General features: G+C 49.6%; 6 protein-coding genes across 9 annotated transcripts; 3 read left to right on the top strand and 3 right to left on the bottom strand.

Annotated features, from left to right (window-relative positions):
* The first annotated feature begins 89 nt into the window (after positions 1 to 89).
* On the top strand, positions 90 to 2,294 carry CG2685 (uncharacterized protein). The gene is made up of 5 exons (NM_130667.4): positions 90 to 372; positions 429 to 554; positions 619 to 716; positions 780 to 1,957; positions 2,028 to 2,294. Exons 1-5 carry the CDS (start codon positions 309 to 311, stop codon positions 2,218 to 2,220), a joined length of 1,659 nt encoding a protein of 552 aa, NP_570023.1. The 5' UTR covers positions 90 to 308; the 3' UTR covers positions 2,221 to 2,294.
* An 87-nt stretch (positions 2,295 to 2,381) lies between these two features.
* Positions 2,382 to 5,366, bottom strand: CG2681 (uncharacterized protein). The gene is made up of 3 exons (NM_130666.2): positions 4,364 to 5,366; positions 3,149 to 3,730; positions 2,382 to 3,079 (listed from the first exon to the last, which is right to left on the bottom strand). Exons 1-3 carry the CDS (start codon positions 5,084 to 5,086, stop codon positions 2,504 to 2,506), a joined length of 1,881 nt encoding a protein of 626 aa, NP_570022.2. The 5' UTR covers positions 5,087 to 5,366; the 3' UTR covers positions 2,382 to 2,503.
* Positions 5,367 to 6,622: 1,256 nt separating this feature from the next.
* On the top strand, positions 6,623 to 7,899 carry CG2680 (uncharacterized protein). The gene is made up of 2 exons (NM_130665.5): positions 6,623 to 7,097; positions 7,194 to 7,899. Exons 1-2 carry the CDS (start codon positions 6,708 to 6,710, stop codon positions 7,719 to 7,721), a joined length of 918 nt encoding a protein of 305 aa, NP_570021.2. The 5' UTR covers positions 6,623 to 6,707; the 3' UTR covers positions 7,722 to 7,899.
* On the bottom strand, positions 7,833 to 9,479 carry eIF2Bbeta (eukaryotic translation initiation factor 2B subunit beta). The gene is made up of 5 exons (NM_130664.4): positions 9,277 to 9,479; positions 9,127 to 9,213; positions 8,601 to 9,057; positions 8,125 to 8,510; positions 7,833 to 8,056 (listed from the first exon to the last, which is right to left on the bottom strand). Exons 1-5 carry the CDS (start codon positions 9,330 to 9,332, stop codon positions 7,984 to 7,986), a joined length of 1,059 nt encoding a protein of 352 aa, NP_570020.1. The 5' UTR covers positions 9,333 to 9,479; the 3' UTR covers positions 7,833 to 7,983.
* A 718-nt stretch (positions 9,480 to 10,197) lies between these two features.
* Ugalt (UDP-galactose transporter) lies at positions 10,198 to 12,926 on the top strand. Of its 3 annotated transcripts, none has more exons than NM_001297904.1 (3): positions 10,198 to 10,545; positions 10,643 to 10,762; positions 11,275 to 12,926. In NM_001297904.1, the coding sequence occupies exons 1-3, from the start codon at positions 10,530 to 10,532 to the stop codon at positions 12,210 to 12,212; spliced, it is 1,074 nt and encodes a 357-aa protein (NP_001284833.1). In that variant the 5' UTR covers positions 10,198 to 10,529; the 3' UTR covers positions 12,213 to 12,926. The 3 variants fall into 3 exon arrangements, with proteins under 3 accessions (NP_001284833.1, NP_570019.1, NP_001138149.1); NM_130663.4 differs by having other exon boundaries at positions 10,305 to 10,545; NM_001144677.3 differs by having other exon boundaries at positions 10,305 to 10,762.
* Positions 12,927 to 13,016: 90 nt separating this feature from the next.
* Lint-O (L(3)mbt interactor in ovarian somatic cells) lies at positions 13,017 to 15,349 on the bottom strand. 2 transcript variants are annotated; one of them, NM_001297903.1, is made up of 3 exons: positions 15,072 to 15,349; positions 14,712 to 15,006; positions 13,017 to 14,208 (listed from the first exon to the last, which is right to left on the bottom strand). In NM_001297903.1, exons 1-3 carry the CDS (start codon positions 15,261 to 15,263, stop codon positions 13,355 to 13,357), a joined length of 1,341 nt encoding a protein of 446 aa, NP_001284832.1. In that variant the 5' UTR covers positions 15,264 to 15,349; the 3' UTR covers positions 13,017 to 13,354. The 2 variants fall into 2 exon arrangements, with proteins under 2 accessions (NP_001284832.1, NP_570018.1); NM_130662.3 differs by having other exon boundaries at positions 13,137 to 14,208.
* Between the last annotated feature and the right edge of the window lie 194 nt (positions 15,350 to 15,543).

The raw sequence follows: 15,543 nt of genomic DNA, 5'->3' as shown, positions 1-15,543 counted from the left end.
TGATGAAAAACATCGGAGAAAACTTTTGAGCGTATGGGATGTTAGCTATTCCCCGCCAAATTTTGTTGGTCACACTTCGAGCTCTAGTGCTTACTGTTCTGTTTTTATCGATATCAGCCTGCGCGTGTATCGGCCTATCGAGCTGCAAACGAATAAATAAATAAAAATATAAATAAATCAATTGAAAGTGATATTATAAAAGCAAATTAGGACGTTGGGCAGGAAAAAAACGCCGGTAACAATATTGCAGCGCCGGCGTTTAGGTGAAGTCATTCGTTTAGTTGCAGCAACAAGAAATAGCCAGCAAGATGGGACGCCGCTCCATAAACACCACGAAGAGTGGAAAGTACATGAATCCCACGGACCAGGCGCGTAAGTATGATCCTTTTTAGCTCGATATGTTGAATCCACCATGCTGCACCTTTCAGGCAAGGAGGCCCGCAAGAAGGAGCTCAAGAAGAACAAGAAACAGCGCCAAATGGTGCGGGCCGCCGTTTTGAAGAACAAGGATCCTTCACAGATACTTGAGGAGATGGAGAAGATCGACGAGATGGGTGAGTAGTCCATCGAGCCTGCAGGATTCGCGTCAGCCACTCATGCAGCGTCTACAATTTGCAGAGTACAACGTTCTGCAACCATCGCCGCTGAACGAGAAGGTGCTGCGCGACAAGCGCAAAAAGCTGAAGGAAACATTCGACCGCGTAATGCGACTCTATGTAAGACCAACTCGGCACGATAATAGTGTAGTCCACCTAACAACTGAAATATCCATCTTCCAGCACAATGACGAGCCGGAGCACTGGGCGGACCTCAAGCGCAAGGAGGTGGAGTATGAGAAGAAGCGCCTGAAGAAGCAGCAGTACTACGAAAGCGTTAAGCACGCCCAGAGCGTCCAGATTGACGAAATTCCACTGCCCGCTCCGGTGTCTGCCGTGTCAGGCGGTTCTACCGAAACGACTGGCGGATCGGTGGTTGCGGGATTCGGCGCATCCGTTGTCATACGCCTTCCCCCACCGCCCATGACAATGGCACTGCCGCCTTATGCTCCAGGCGCTCCACCAGGCGTGTCCAGAAATAGCGATTTAGCCAGCGAGGCGCAAGTGGAGAAATCGAAGGAGAACGAGCAAAAGGATTGGCTGGGTGTCCCGCCGGGACCGCCGCCAGATCTGTTTGCCTTTTCCGAACTCAATTCCGATGCCGAGGGAAATACTGACTACGATGGTGAGGGCGAGGAGGAGGAGCCAGAGCCATTGAAGAAGGGCAAGGATAAAGAGAAGGACAAGAACAGCGAGGCCACCGAGCCAAATAACCAAAATATCGACGACTTCATGAAGGAAATGGAGCATGTGCACAAGCGTAAGCATCGAAAACTGGCGGCTAAAGAGGACGAGGCCGACAAAAAGCGGGAGGAGGACGATGGGAAAGATATAGATAAGATAGAGGAACGAACATCTGACTCCGATAAGAGAACCGCCAGCAGTACGGACGATGAGGACGACGATGACCAGGATGAGGATGAAAATATGCCCGAAGTGCCGACCAAGCCAGCATCAGTCAAATCATCTACAGCGACACCCGCGCCAGCTCCTCCGACAGCGCCCACATTGCCGACTATTCCGCTGCCACCAGCGTCGTCTGTGCCTGCGCCGCCACAGCTGCCACACCTACCGCCAATTCCTAATCTTGGGCCACCTGGCATAATGTACCGACCTCCACCCATGCGACCTCCTCACCCGGGTTCCGGCTTTGGCATACGCATGCCACCTGGACCGCCGCCAGGACCCAGGGCACCGCATGGCCTGGGACCAATACCGCGCATGGGCATCAGGATGCCACCAGGACCGCCGCCAGGTCTGCCTCCGCGCCTTGCGCACCACAATAAGCAGGGAGGCGGCGCAGGTGCACCAAAGGAGTCAGCCAAGGGTGTGGCCACTATTACAGCCAAGCCACAAATCAGGTGGGTTCGATGACTTTCCGGCGCAGTAGAACCAATTCCCATTACTAAACATTCCAAACTTACTCATTAGGAATCTGAGTGCGGATGTCACCCGCTTTGTACCGTCCACGTTGCGAGTGAAGCGCGAGGATCAGCGACGCACGGCGAGGCCCAGGCATGCGGCCAACGATGGACACCACGCCCACTCCGAGGCGCACAGCAAGCCGCCCACCAAGGATGACGCCTATCTGCAGTTCATGAACGAGATGCAGGGCTTGCTGTAGCACGCAAAAGGAGTCGCGTAGTGGTAGCTGAGTAGTCTAAGTCCTAGATAAAACGTGTCATCCAAACCAATACCAAACCAAACTCGTTTCATTCGCAGCTTGCTACGGACTGAGATTCAAGTAACGAACGTGTGTGGAGTATAATTTGTTTTTTTTTTTTTATTTTTTATTTTATTTATTTCGGTTTTAGTACATATACAATAGATTAAAACATTTGCTATATTTACATGCTTTCAACTCTTGCGACTGTTGACGAATTAGAAAAGGCACACACACGGAATCACTACTTGCCATTGCTTTGGACCGGAGAGGTCGATCCATCCCTGACTGCCTTCTTGCTGAACGGGCGCAGCTCCACGATATCCGCCTTGAGTGCCCGGAAGCTTCTTCGCAGCGAATCCGACACCTTTTTCGTGTAACTCGTGCTGTTGCTGCACTGGGAGAGCTTATCGTCGCCATTTCCATTGCGCAGATCGGCGGCCAGCGGACGCAGCTCATCCTCCGCGGGCGTGGCATCGTTCAGAGTGTTCCGCAGATATTTCCGATTGAAGTGCAGCTGCGGTGTGCCCCACTTGCGCTCGAGCTCCACACCGCCGGCTCCGTCGGCTCCAATGGCCCCAGCGCCGTCGGCTGCAGCCGGATCCTCCTCCGAGTCCGGACTGGCCACATCCGCTTTGGTCACCTCGCCGATGGCCTCCTTGTAGGTGCGCGTAATGATCATGTTGGTCGGCACGCTCTTCACGTTGACGCCTCCATTCGGGGCCTGTTCCAGGTCCGCCGGCTGCGGCAGATTTTGGCGAGGTGGTTTTGCGCGACGCGGCGACTTGACCGCCAGCACACTCACGCGGTAATGAAGAACCTGCCGGGTGGTCGTCGAATGAGTGGATTAGTTAGAATGCTGGACATTTGGTGCTAAGTACTCCCTCACCTTGTCCTGGTCCAGAAAGCGGTTAAGCTCCGTCAGCGGAATGCTGACACATGTGCCCTCCATGAGGATGTCCTTGTCGTACTCGCTGTGCACGGGAAACTTCTGGGTCATGGACAGCGCCTCGTTGTCTGGCAGCAGCACCGTCACCTCGTAGGCGAAGTTGTACTTGCTGTCCCGCCGGTTCGACGTGCAGGTCATGGTGAACAGCACACGCTGGCGGTCGTGGATCTCGTAGAAGTTGAACATTTCGTCGTGCGCCTGGAAGACATAGTAGCCGGTTAACGGTTTCCGCCGCGTGCCTAGATTCCATTCCAGATCAGCGCTGCTTGACCGAAACAGGCGGTCGTCGTGCTGCTCCTCCAGATGCTCTTTCCACTGCACCTCGCGCCCCTGCCAGCGGCAATCGCCCCACACTCGGCCCATGAAGCACTTCATCGGCTTGTACATGCACTGCTGTTCGTGCCACGGCAGCAGGACGACCGGCATCCGCACCTGGCAGCCGCCGGAGGCGTGTCCGCACCGGAAGTGCGCCTTGGCGCACAGCGCCTCCACGGTCAGCGATCGGGAGTTGGTGAAGGGTTCCTGAAACATAAAGTTATTTGCATTGACATCGGGATTGGCATACAATTTAGTGTGCAAGTTCGAATGTGATGTGTGTTACCCATATCATATGCCCCATTTCCTAGTATTGATGGAAAGAACTTGATGATGAAGAAACTATACACTTTATCATACTTATCATAGTGATAGTATGACACGGGCTTTTCGATGTACTTATTTTGTCCATTGGTTAGCGAGCATACAAGTTTATCTATGGAAAAGTCCGAGCAAACGTTAATATCGACTTCCTTCTTGCAGATTTCAGATTCGGTTGGATATTTAGAAGATGGCACTAATAAATATGCCCTAGAAGAGTGAACTGGTGGCACCACACATTTCCTAGTGCAAGACAAGGCTTATTTTTTATAGTCACACTTGTAGTGCAGATAGTGGGGCTGCACTTGAAAATTGATTAGACACCCTCGGCTGGGTAATAAACTAATCTCCACCGGAGATCATTCTGTCCTGCGCCTGTCGATGATGGCAATCTGCGAGTAGCTTTTCCTTAGTCTATACCAATGTATATTTGCACGTCACTAGATAAGGAGCGCACATTGGGGCAATATGATATTGATAACCGAACAACACTTTTGGCGAGCTGACGTCAATTTTTACCTTGCAGAGCGGGCACATGAGCAAAATGCGGGTGCACTGTTCACAGACACTGTGGCCACTCTTGCACAGAAGGATGGGCGCCTTCATGGCGCCGGCACAGCCGGGACACCTCAGCTCCTCGATCAGTCCCTCGTAGTGGCGGGCGGAGACGGTCGGCGGGCCTTCCTCGCTGGGCGTGGCAGGGCTCTTTTCCGGCTTGCTGGGCGTGATGACGCCTTCGGGAAAGCTCTGACGGATTATGGAGCTGTCCGGCGAGAGAGCTCCATTGCTCGCTGGACCCTTGCCATCGGCGGGACCTGTACTGCGGGTGCGGCCCAGCATTGGCGGCTTAGGGGGCGGCGAAAGTGGGGATCGCAGGGTCACCACATTCGGACTTGGCAGCGTGGCGTATTTCACGTTCAGGGTGAGCGTGTTGGGGGGCACTGGTTTGGCTGGCTCCACCTTTTCGGGTTCCTTCTGCTGCTCCTGGGCTGGGACCTCATCAGGCGTTTTCTTCGCCACCTCCTCCGGGGGCATCTTCGTAGACTGCGGCTCGTCTATGGCCTTCAGATTCTTCTCCAGGTCCTCCTCCCGAACCGTCGATCCGTTTGTGGCCTCCGGCACCTCCTCATTGATCGTGCTGTTGAGAAATATGCGGCGCTGCTCGTTGATCTGTTCGATGCTCTTCAGCTGAGCCAGAATTTTTAGATCCTCCTCCTTTCCACCATTGGCCAGGGTAGACATTTTCGGCAATTTTCCTTAGTTTTTGACTAGTTGTCGTCTGGTTGTATAACCGCCGGGAACAGTTGCTCCAAGCTCAGGTGGCCGAATGTGCTTTTCTTCTGGCGGAATTCTTCGCAAGCGTTCGCAACTCGTACTTTCGTATCTTATCAGGGAGACGCCTAACTAAACTAGCTGGCCCGGCAATCGATTTGGACTTGTGATGCGATATACCAAAAAGCCGCAGCCAAAACCAACCAAACCAAACCAAACCAAACCAAAAACGCAGCCGAACCCCAAGCGACGCGACTCACACGCGCTCGCACATCAAGTACCCGCCCCGTTGGCCAGTTCTTTTGCCTTCACCGCCGCGGACGCGGACATGGACACGAGCGTCTTCCGGACCCCGCCAATTGAAATGTTGCATTTGAATTTGAATTATTGGCCATTTGTGGTTTCCTCCGTTCCGGCGGCTTTTCCATTTCCCCCTCTCCGCTTCCGTTGGCCAAATGCCGCAGCCATCAATGTCAAGGTGTTGACATGTGTGGCCAGGGTCTACGGCCCAGCACAGTGGGACCTCCGTAGGGCGACAGGCATTCTGTTGTCTACGCTGCTGAACTTTCGCAATTGTCATCATACTTATTAGTTTCTCCATGCGTCAACTGTACCTTTGCTTTTCGAACTGAGGAAAGCGTGCTCATACATGTTTCCTCGAGTGTTCACTGTACACGTTTGTGCCTGCCTGTTATAAGCTTGAGCGAACAACAGCAGCAACAAAAGGCCGATGCACCACCGATCAATACTTACATACATACATATGTATGTATGTCAATCGCCTTCAATCACGTGTATCGCAGAGGATTTGTAAGAAATGCAATTGAAAGGAAGAAAAGGAAGCATGTGAATCGCAAAATACATATAATATTTATAGCATGCCAAAAGCCTTTGAAATTTAATTAAATTTTTCTTTACAGCCATTTTGGGTTTGTGGTTTCGCTTTGATTGCATAGAATTGAATTCAATAATAAGGCTGTCAATTATTTCGAGACCAATATATTTCAGTCACATTTGGCAGTGGAACTAGTTCGATAATCTATATGGTTCTAAATTATATCCGGTAAATTCAAATGACAGTCAAAAGCATGAATAACCAAAATTTGACGAATGCAGCAGACTCATTTTATAAGTTGTTCCTTAAGATAAACTTGGTATAATCACGCGTACGCTTGATTGTAAATCCGAACTAGGAAGCAAATGAGATACATATGTATGTATGTATTTTCCGGACTGCTATCCGCTCTGTCCGGCAGATGGGAATGTGAAATAGACAACAAATCGCACGAGTCTTTCATGCCGCGTTCCACACAGAAGATCTTATATTTACATACGGAATCTTATCGGACGAGCCACTCCGCTCGGGTTCGCTAAATCGTGTAATAAAAGATACTTAGCACATATGTACGTAGGCATAGGGTTGTATGGGCGAGGGGTGGTTGGGTTCGGGTTCGAGGAACCGGGGGAACAATGTCAATGCGTTGACATTGAAGGTTAAATGCCGGCAAAGGCGGTTAGTCGGCTGTGGAATTTCCGTGCGCGCGCAACCAGCATCCAATTCGTTCCTGTAAGCCAAAAAACCAACATTACCATGTCGCCACCACGACACATTTTGAAGCTCAGCCTCGAGGAGCAGCGGCAGTTCATCGATTCCTTCGATTTGGTGATCAGCGACTGCGATGGCGTCGTCTGGCTCCTGGTGGGCTGGATTCCCAACACGGGAGCCGCCGTCAATGCCTTGAAAGCGGCCGGCAAGCAGATCAAGTTCGTGTCGAACAACAGCTTCCGGTCCGAGGAGGATTACATGGAGAAGTTTCGCCACATCGGCGCCAAGAACGTCCAGGAGGACGACATCGTTCATCCGGTGAAGACCATTGTCCGGTACCTGAAGAAGCACAAGCCGGGGGAGCGGGTATACTCCCTCATGTCCCTCGAAGCGAACGAAACGTTACGTAAGCACAACATCGAGTTTGAATCGCTGGTAAGGGGAAGGTTATTACTTATAAATATATATATACAATATATTTAGTTCAAGAGCTTCCGTGTGACTATTAAATTTCATATCATTCTCCTTCAGCAAGTCAAGGAGCACCTGACGGCCGCGTCGCTGGTGGATCACCTGGCCATTGAAAAGCCCGTGGGCGCTGTGCTATTCGACATCCACTTGGACCTCTCGTACGTGGAGCTGGCGAAGGCCATTAGGCACCTTCAGGAGAATGACGACTGCCAGTTGATAGCCGGCGGCAGCGATGTCATCATGCCACTGGCGGAGAATCTCAATGTGGCCGGGTTCTTTGACTTCCTGGAGCACGTTAAACGCTACACGCAACGCGAGGCCACGTTTCTGGGCAAGCCGTCTCCCATTTTGGGCGAAATGTTTGGCGAAATGTTCGAGATTCGTGATTGCAAGCGCTGCATCTTCATCGGGGACACACTGGTGCAGGATGTGCAGTTCGGCAAGGCCTGCGGCTTCCAGTCCCTGCTGGTACTTAGCGGCTGCCTAACAAAGGAGGACATGCTGAACGCCCCGGTGGAAGCGCAGCCGGATTACTATGCCGATAGCCTGGCCGACTTCACGCAGCTGCTTGAAAATATTCAAAAATAGGTTGAGGATCGTGTGCCGCAGGGAAATTACGAGAAACGTGCTACCTGAAATTAACTATATCAACCCAAGATAAAGTAGTAATGTTCTTAAATCGAAAACCGATCCACCGTTATTGCTTATTCGATATAATTATTGTTGAATTTTAAAGTTTATAAATGTCTACGAAATTGATGCATTTAAATCAATCCAAATCGAAATGGGCTTGCTACTTTACTGTAGACTTTATTGGTAGAATTGCTAAAACAACGAGACAAACACGATTTCAAATCTCCAAATCTTCGGGATGATACAGTTCCGTAAGGAGGCGGTACACATACGAGGGGGCATGGCCACCGCTAAGTAAAAAAAGAATCCAATAAATGCAATAAAAAAGAGTCGAAAGGCCGATAAGCGCACTACTTACGTGTTGGATATGAAAAGGGTGACCAGTTCCGGAGGCACGTAGTCGAACATGGGACTGTATACCTTGGCTTCGCGCGCTGGAATCGAATCGTAGGGTATCACATCCTCCGCACAGCCGACCATATTGAAGGCGTCCTGCTCGCACAGATGCAATGGTGAGAGTTTGTACATGGGCGCCAGTACAATGACCGGCACGGAGTAATGCTTGGCGGCCAGGGCCACTGTATACGCTCCACACGCCGCTCTGAGTCCTCCATTAGCCAGCACGCTGTGCGTACCGATTATTACCTTGTTGACGCGCGACATCATAGCGAAGATGGCCGCATCTGGGATCACAACAATCTCCACATTCTTCTCGTTGGCCAAGCTGGCGGCCAAATTGTGACCCTGTAAAAGACATAGGCAGTTGTTAAGCAACATAAGAGCATTTTCTTACACCCCACAAATACTGTCGTCCCATAAAGAGACCCAACTAACCCGGCAGGCTGGCGCACATTCGGCTACGATGATGGTGAGAAACTGACGCTTTTTGATCGCCCTTTTGAGGAAATTCTCGACGCTGCGCGAGTGTCCCAGTGTCAAGATGATCTCCGACGAATGGATGTGCTCCTCGGCCTGGACGCAGATGTTCTCCGAACTGGTCTCCAGCTCCGTTTCCACCTCCTGCAGGTGGTCGAGCAGCGCTTCCCGCAATCCATGCTGGGGCACCGAGTAATCTACGCTGACGTTGCTCTCGCTGGTCTGCGTGACTAGCTTGTGAAGCGACAGCGAGGCCTGTGAGTCGTCCGCGAAGTGTTGCACCTTGGCGTGCAACAGATCGAACTCCTCGCGAGTCAGCTTGAGGATCCGCCTGGCAATGTTCGAGGTAACCGTCTCCTGGGGCAGAGCTGCCTGCAGGATCTTACACTGGTCGCGCACAATCTGCATGAGAGCACTGTCAAATGAGGGGGAGTTGTTTATCAGTTAATGTGTTATCCTTGGTGTGCCATCCCTTGCAACTCACTCGGCGTTCTGCCAGCTCTTGCTCATGATGATGTACTTGAAGATGTCCAGCGTCTTGTTGGTTATGTTGTAGGATCCCTCCACCAGCCTGCAAAACATATGCCACTTTAACAACCAAATGAATCGCAGTGCCTGCCAACCGACGACTTACCCCACTTTGATGGCGTGGATGAGCTGTGTGATCTCCTTTAGCGGCTGTTCCTTCATCGTGTCCTGGCGTCTCTGGTCTTTGCAATTATGAATTATCAACTAAAGTGGCCAACTGTTACCATTATTCAGTTAGAAAACTATTTACGAAATCGCCACACCGAGCAATGTTATCGATAGGCGGCAGGCGAAAGCGAATTCTAGTGATGAACTCAAAAAAGTAAAAGATTTAAAATCAACACGGAAATTATTAATGTTTTCATTTATTGCATTTGATTAAATTAATTTATTTAATCCCCCCAAATGGCAATATATTTGTAATGTTGTATTGTAAATTTGATGCATCGCAATTATCAGGTGCCGCCAACAGGTTGTTCATCATTCACTGGCTTAATTTGATGTTTTATGTTTATTTTAATTGTCTGCATATACTGGCTTTCATGACGTATTTTCAACGGCAGCTGAGTAAATAGCCAACCTAGTGCGGCAAAAATAAATTTCGCTGGGCTTAAAAATTTAACATACATGTGCATGTAGAACAAGCATGCACAATATGTATTTATGTATTTCGTCCATGAGTTTTCTTGTTTTCTACTTTCGATCCCCATGCTCTCTTGTTAAATTTTAATTTTAATTTTAAAGTCATAATATATACATTAATTTAAGCAATCTCAATGCCCGATTATTGTATATCTAGCTTTTTTTGCAAGCAACTTCTTTTTTCGCGAGTTCCGCCACAATGCCAGCACTGTGACTATCGAAAAGTCGGTCTCTGCTGCGAAAATAGCAACAAAAGCTGCACGCCATGGGCGTAGCTTGCTTTAAAATGGGGATCCATCCCCCAGGAGCATATGTAAGGTGTATTTACTTTACTGAAATGCACAATGCACTTTTAAATTTTGTTTGCATTCAATTAAGAAGGTTTCGCATTTATGACCCCCGTTGCAAGCCCAGGACCACGTCCCTGGCGCGCAGCAACAACAACCACATAGGCGGCGATAAAAAGCCGCCGCTGGCAGAAGCTTCGGGCTCTGATTGTTGTTTACGTGTCGCCCGGTCCAGTGGAGTCGTCTTCATTTGCGCTCTTCTGCTTTTCTGGCCAACTTGAAGGGAACGAACTGCCAAACGGAACGGCCCGCCGACAACTGATCTTGGCCAGGAACGGAGTCTTTGTGTACCCCCAACTACGGCGTTTTGTTTGCCTTCGGTTTCTATTTGGTTTTGGAGTTGAGACAATAGAGCTAGAAGCGTAGCACCATGAATAGCATACACAGTGAGTATTTGGCCTTTAGTGCGGTGGCGTTACTCCAGCGGTACTGACATGGCGCTCCTGCCCGCCCCCGTCACGTATTCCTATTCCCATCGCACAGTGAACGCCAATACGCTGAAGTACATCAGCCTGCTGACGCTGACCCTGCAGAATGCCATCCTGGGCCTCAGCATGCGCTACGCCCGCACCCGGCCAGGCGACATCTTCCTCAGCTCCACGGGTGAGTGCTTATCCAAAAGTCCAACAGGTCGTCGGGCTCAGCAGGTCAAGCCGGTTCACCGCTTAGCAGATTCACCTCGTTGCCCAGAGCCACTTCCACGAAACCTCGACGTGGGTCTGTCCACGCAAGCAGCAACATCAGCAGTAAAAGCAAACGAGTCGAAGAGGTGGAGGTGAAGGTGGTGTAGGAGCAGTGGCAGGCGGGGAATGGTCGTTCGGGTAGATGTGAAGCTGCCAAAGAAACTGATAAGCAGCCACTTCCGCATTTAGCTCCTAATAGCTTGATAAAACTGTTGGGGAACTTCTACCGCGATAGCTCAAGGAGGTTTGGTTGGCATTCTTGAATTACATATGGGTTTACATTTTGCCATTAAACTTTGGTTATTGCTTTGGTGACTCTGTGTGTAAGTTAACCGGACTTATTTGAAAACCCGAACAGCGATACTTGGACTTATTAGTATATATGTACATATATTTGATTGATTGATTGCCATTTTGCGCCCTCTTTCGCAGCCGTACTCATGGCAGAGTTCGCCAAACTGATCACGTGCCTGTTCCTGGTCTTCAACGAGGAGGGCAAGGATGCCCAGAAGTTTGTACGCTCGCTGCACAAGACCATCATTGCGAATCCCATGGACACGCTGAAGGTGTGCGTCCCCTCGCTGGTCTATATCGTTCAAAACAATCTGCTGTACGTCTCTGCCTCCCATTTGGATGCGGCCACCTACCAGGTGACGTACCAGCTGAAGATTCTCACCACGGCCATGTTCGCGGTTGTCATTCTGCGCCGCAAGCTGCTGAACACGCAGTGGGGTGCGCTGCTGCTCCTGGTGATGGGCATCGTCCTGGTGCAGTTGGCCCAAACGGAGGGTCCGACGAGTGGCTCAGCCGGTGGTGCCGCAGCTGCAGCCACGGCCGCCTCCTCTGGCGGTGCTCCCGAGCAGAACAGGATGCTCGGACTGTGGGCCGCACTGGGCGCCTGCTTCCTCTCCGGATTCGCGGGCATCTACTTTGAGAAGATCCTCAAGGGTGCCGAGATCTCCGTGTGGATGCGGAATGTGCAGTTGAGTCTGCTCAGCATTCCCTTCGGCCTGCTCACCTGTTTCGTTAACGACGGCAGTAGGATCTTCGACCAGGGATTCTTCAAGGGCTACGATCTGTTTGTCTGGTACCTGGTCCTGCTGCAGGCCGGCGGTGGATTGATCGTTGCCGTGGTGGTCAAGTACGCGGATAACATTCTCAAGGGCTTCGCCACCTCGCTGGCCATCATCATCTCGTGCGTGGCCTCCATATACATCTTCGACTTCAATCTCACGCTGCAGTTCAGCTTCGGAGCTGGCCTGGTCATCGCCTCCATATTTCTCTACGGCTACGATCCGGCCAGGTCGGCGCCGAAGCCAACTATGCATGGTCCTGGCGGCGATGAGGAGAAGCTGCTGCCGCGCGTCTAGCTCTGGAGGAATCCGGATCTGCCAACAGTATTTGTCCGTAACCCGGAGGCCGCCGTTCGGTAATTGCTCTGGTGTATCCGGTGCATCCGGTGTCCTTGATATTCCCCACGTTTTGTGTGTATATATATTAGGATGGATATTAACGTCTGGACAATTCGTAGCACTTTCTGTTGAGACGATAATTGTAATGTAAAGCAGCGATAAGAATACTTAATGATTTATGTAATTTAAATGTATTTAGGGTATTCACTAGCGAAACTAAAGTGTAGTTAATGAAATGATGCAGCTTGAATGCACGTTTTATTGATCATTTTAATTGTTACTTTGCGAATGCTGAGGAATGCCAGCAGTATTTACTGGACAACACCACACATACCGTGCCTATCCTTTTGTAAATATCCACTTGCACTCAAGTTTAGACTAAGATTTGTAACGATTTATAGTTTTCAAGTTACACTTGATGTTCGGCCAATTCACAGCCACAACTACTTTTGTTCGAATTTTTTTTTTAGAAGATCATATATATGTATATATATTTACTTGAATGTGCATTATTTATTCATTGCCAATTACTTTATTTTTGAGAAATCCTAGGTTGAGCCAGCCCAGACTTATATATTTGTATTTGAACTAAAGTCGCATTACTCGCACAGTGTTTTAAGAGTGATTCCATATCGATATGTTTCATTTCCTTTGAATAAATATTAGACGAATAAAAGGCGTATTTTACTCCATCAAAAAGTAATAACAACTTTCAACCCACGATAAGTAAAAGCACAACAAAGGTTTTGGGGTCAGTTTTTTGCTTTATTGGCCAAGGAAGGTTTCCTCTTAACTGAAGAACTTTAGTTCATCTATAAAAGAGTAAACCTTTGCCTCTACCCTTAAAAAAAAAAAACACCTTAATAAAAATCATAACGTGTTGCAAATTCAGCAGATACCATTCAAAAGTATGTGCATTTGCGAGTGTGGGATTACGGAACATTTTTAAAACTAAAGCAAAATCTTAGCCATCCGCCAGAAGACTTAATATAAGCTTTATTGGCTGCGAAGTGATGCGGTTGCGATGGCTACAGAAGAGAGTATTGATTTAAATTAAGTGTGGTACATGACATTAGGTGCTAAGGAGGTGGGTGGGGACGCTAATCTAGCCAGGCGAGGCCAACGTCATTGGATTGAGTCTGCAGGGACATCACGAGTTCGAAGACGCGCAGCGCCGGTCCCAGCTTCAAACCGAATCCGTTCATCACATCGTGGCGATTGAGCAGCAGCAGGGAGGCGCCATCAATGTCCTGGTAGCGGAACACGTTCGCCTCCTTCGGATAGCGCTTGGCAACAAATTGGACGACCTGTTCCACGGACCAGGTTGATACTGGATGGCTTCTTCTCTCTACAGCTGTGATTGGCGTTAGGCGTAAGGAAAGCGATTCCTGTTCTGGCCCAGGCAGATCGTTATTCTCAATCTGCTCAGTCTCCATATCTACCGGCTCGACCTTCTCCACCTTGACTTTTATTTGTGCCGGCTCCTCATCCTCCTCCTTTTTGTACTCTTTCTTCTTTTCTGTTTTCAAGGGCTGTCTACGTTTGGCTAGCTTCTCAATCTTCGCTGCCTTTTCTTGCCCGGTGGGCTCCGATTGGACGCGCTTCTTGCGACCCGCATTCGACTTCCTCGGCACCACCGGCTGGGCCTGGTCCTCGCGGCTCGCAGTGGATTTCCTGGCCCCCGTTTGCTCCTCGCTGGATGCACTCGTGCTGCCGCCGATGTTACACGCCTCGCATCGGAAGCATCTCCAATTGGGATTGGCCTCGACGGCTTTGCTCTGCTTGAGAGTGGGATCATTGCAGTCCGGGTGATAGGCATCCACGCATAAACTGCAAATGGAAAGACCTGGCCCCCTCACGTTGCATAACCGGCAGTAGCGACACTTGTCGCACTTGAACTTCTTGCGGGCTGTGCTCTGGTTGTGGAACGTGATCGGCAAGCAGGGGAAGTGCCCTGTAAAGAAATGCACAAAATGTGAGTATTATTATAGGAATCCAGTAAACGCTAGCTATTGTTATATATCTTGTGTGTATAAGTAAGACAAAGATTGTCTATTTACATTCTTTGTGAACTGATGGCAATCTATTATCACTGCAAGACACTATGATGCTAAGAAAAATGATGTGAATGCAAATGCACAATGAATTAGTACCTGCCAAAGTGGCATATCACGTAAACACATGTGTAAGATAACAACTATTGCACATATGCACCAAACAGCAAATTTATAGTTTAGTGTAAACTAAACCATGGAAATCGGAAAGAATAGCAGGATTCTTAAAACCAGTTTTGTTTTTTGTGCATGTTTGCATTTTTGATAAAGCGACTACAGAAGGTAGATAGCATTGACCAACAATAGAAGTATACGTTTCTCTATGGTCGTGCCATGATTTACGTAGCCAATGGTAATGTGGGTCTGAAGTAGGAAAGTAGTAAGTAATTGGGGGGATATTTACATTTCTGCATGCAGCCCTTGCAAGTGAGGAAGTTGCTCTTATGGCCAGATCCGCGCTTGGGTTCGCTTTTGCCACACTTCTGGCACGTGTCGAAGTTGCGAAGTTGAGCCGCTTGCTGTAGCTGCTGCTGCTGCTGCTCCGAAACAGGACTGGTTGTGGAGTCCTGCGAATCGGTGGCCTCCTTGACTGGCGGTGACTGGACATTGGAGGTGGCCGGGACTGAAGAGAGAGAGTTGCGGTTGCTGCTGGCCCGGGACACATAGTTGTCCGAGGGATCGTACACCTGTTTGGGTTTCTGCAGGACACGGATTCAAGATCAGATGGAGAATTGTGGGGTGCAGGGATGCGGGTCTCACTCACCTTCACCCGTCCAGTGGTGCGAACGGAAGCTCCGGCCCCCGAAGCATCCGAAACCGATACGGAACAAGTTGCCGCTGGTGCAGTAGTGACCACCGGAGATTTGGCGTCGTGGCCGTTGCTGCCTGCGCTGGAATTGTGGGTCGTCGGTTGAACCGGCGATTCCTCCTTGTCTTCGTCCTTGGATTGTTTCATAGTCACCGGTTTGTTCTCGAAAAGCGTTGCTAACAAAATGTAAATGTCAGTACTTTGAATGGCGCGATGAACACAATATTTGTTTAGTCGATAACATCGATAGTAGGTCCAGTGCGATAGGAGGGGTGGATTGACAGACAGATTATGCCCCATCATATCCATACGCAAATATGTTTATATCCGCATATATCTGCAGATTTTGTATTGAAACTAAAGACTCTGAAATTTGTACATGTTTAAAATGAACGTGTATCAGTTGCCTTCCATCGGTTGGATAAGG

Source organism: Drosophila melanogaster, chromosome X (assembly GCF_000001215.4).
Source record: "Drosophila melanogaster chromosome X".
In the NCBI taxonomy this organism is placed as follows: domain Eukaryota; kingdom Metazoa; phylum Arthropoda; class Insecta; order Diptera; family Drosophilidae; genus Drosophila; species Drosophila melanogaster.
The sequence above is the reverse complement of the archived record's forward strand: the minus strand, read 5'-3'. Positions and strand labels throughout refer to the sequence as shown.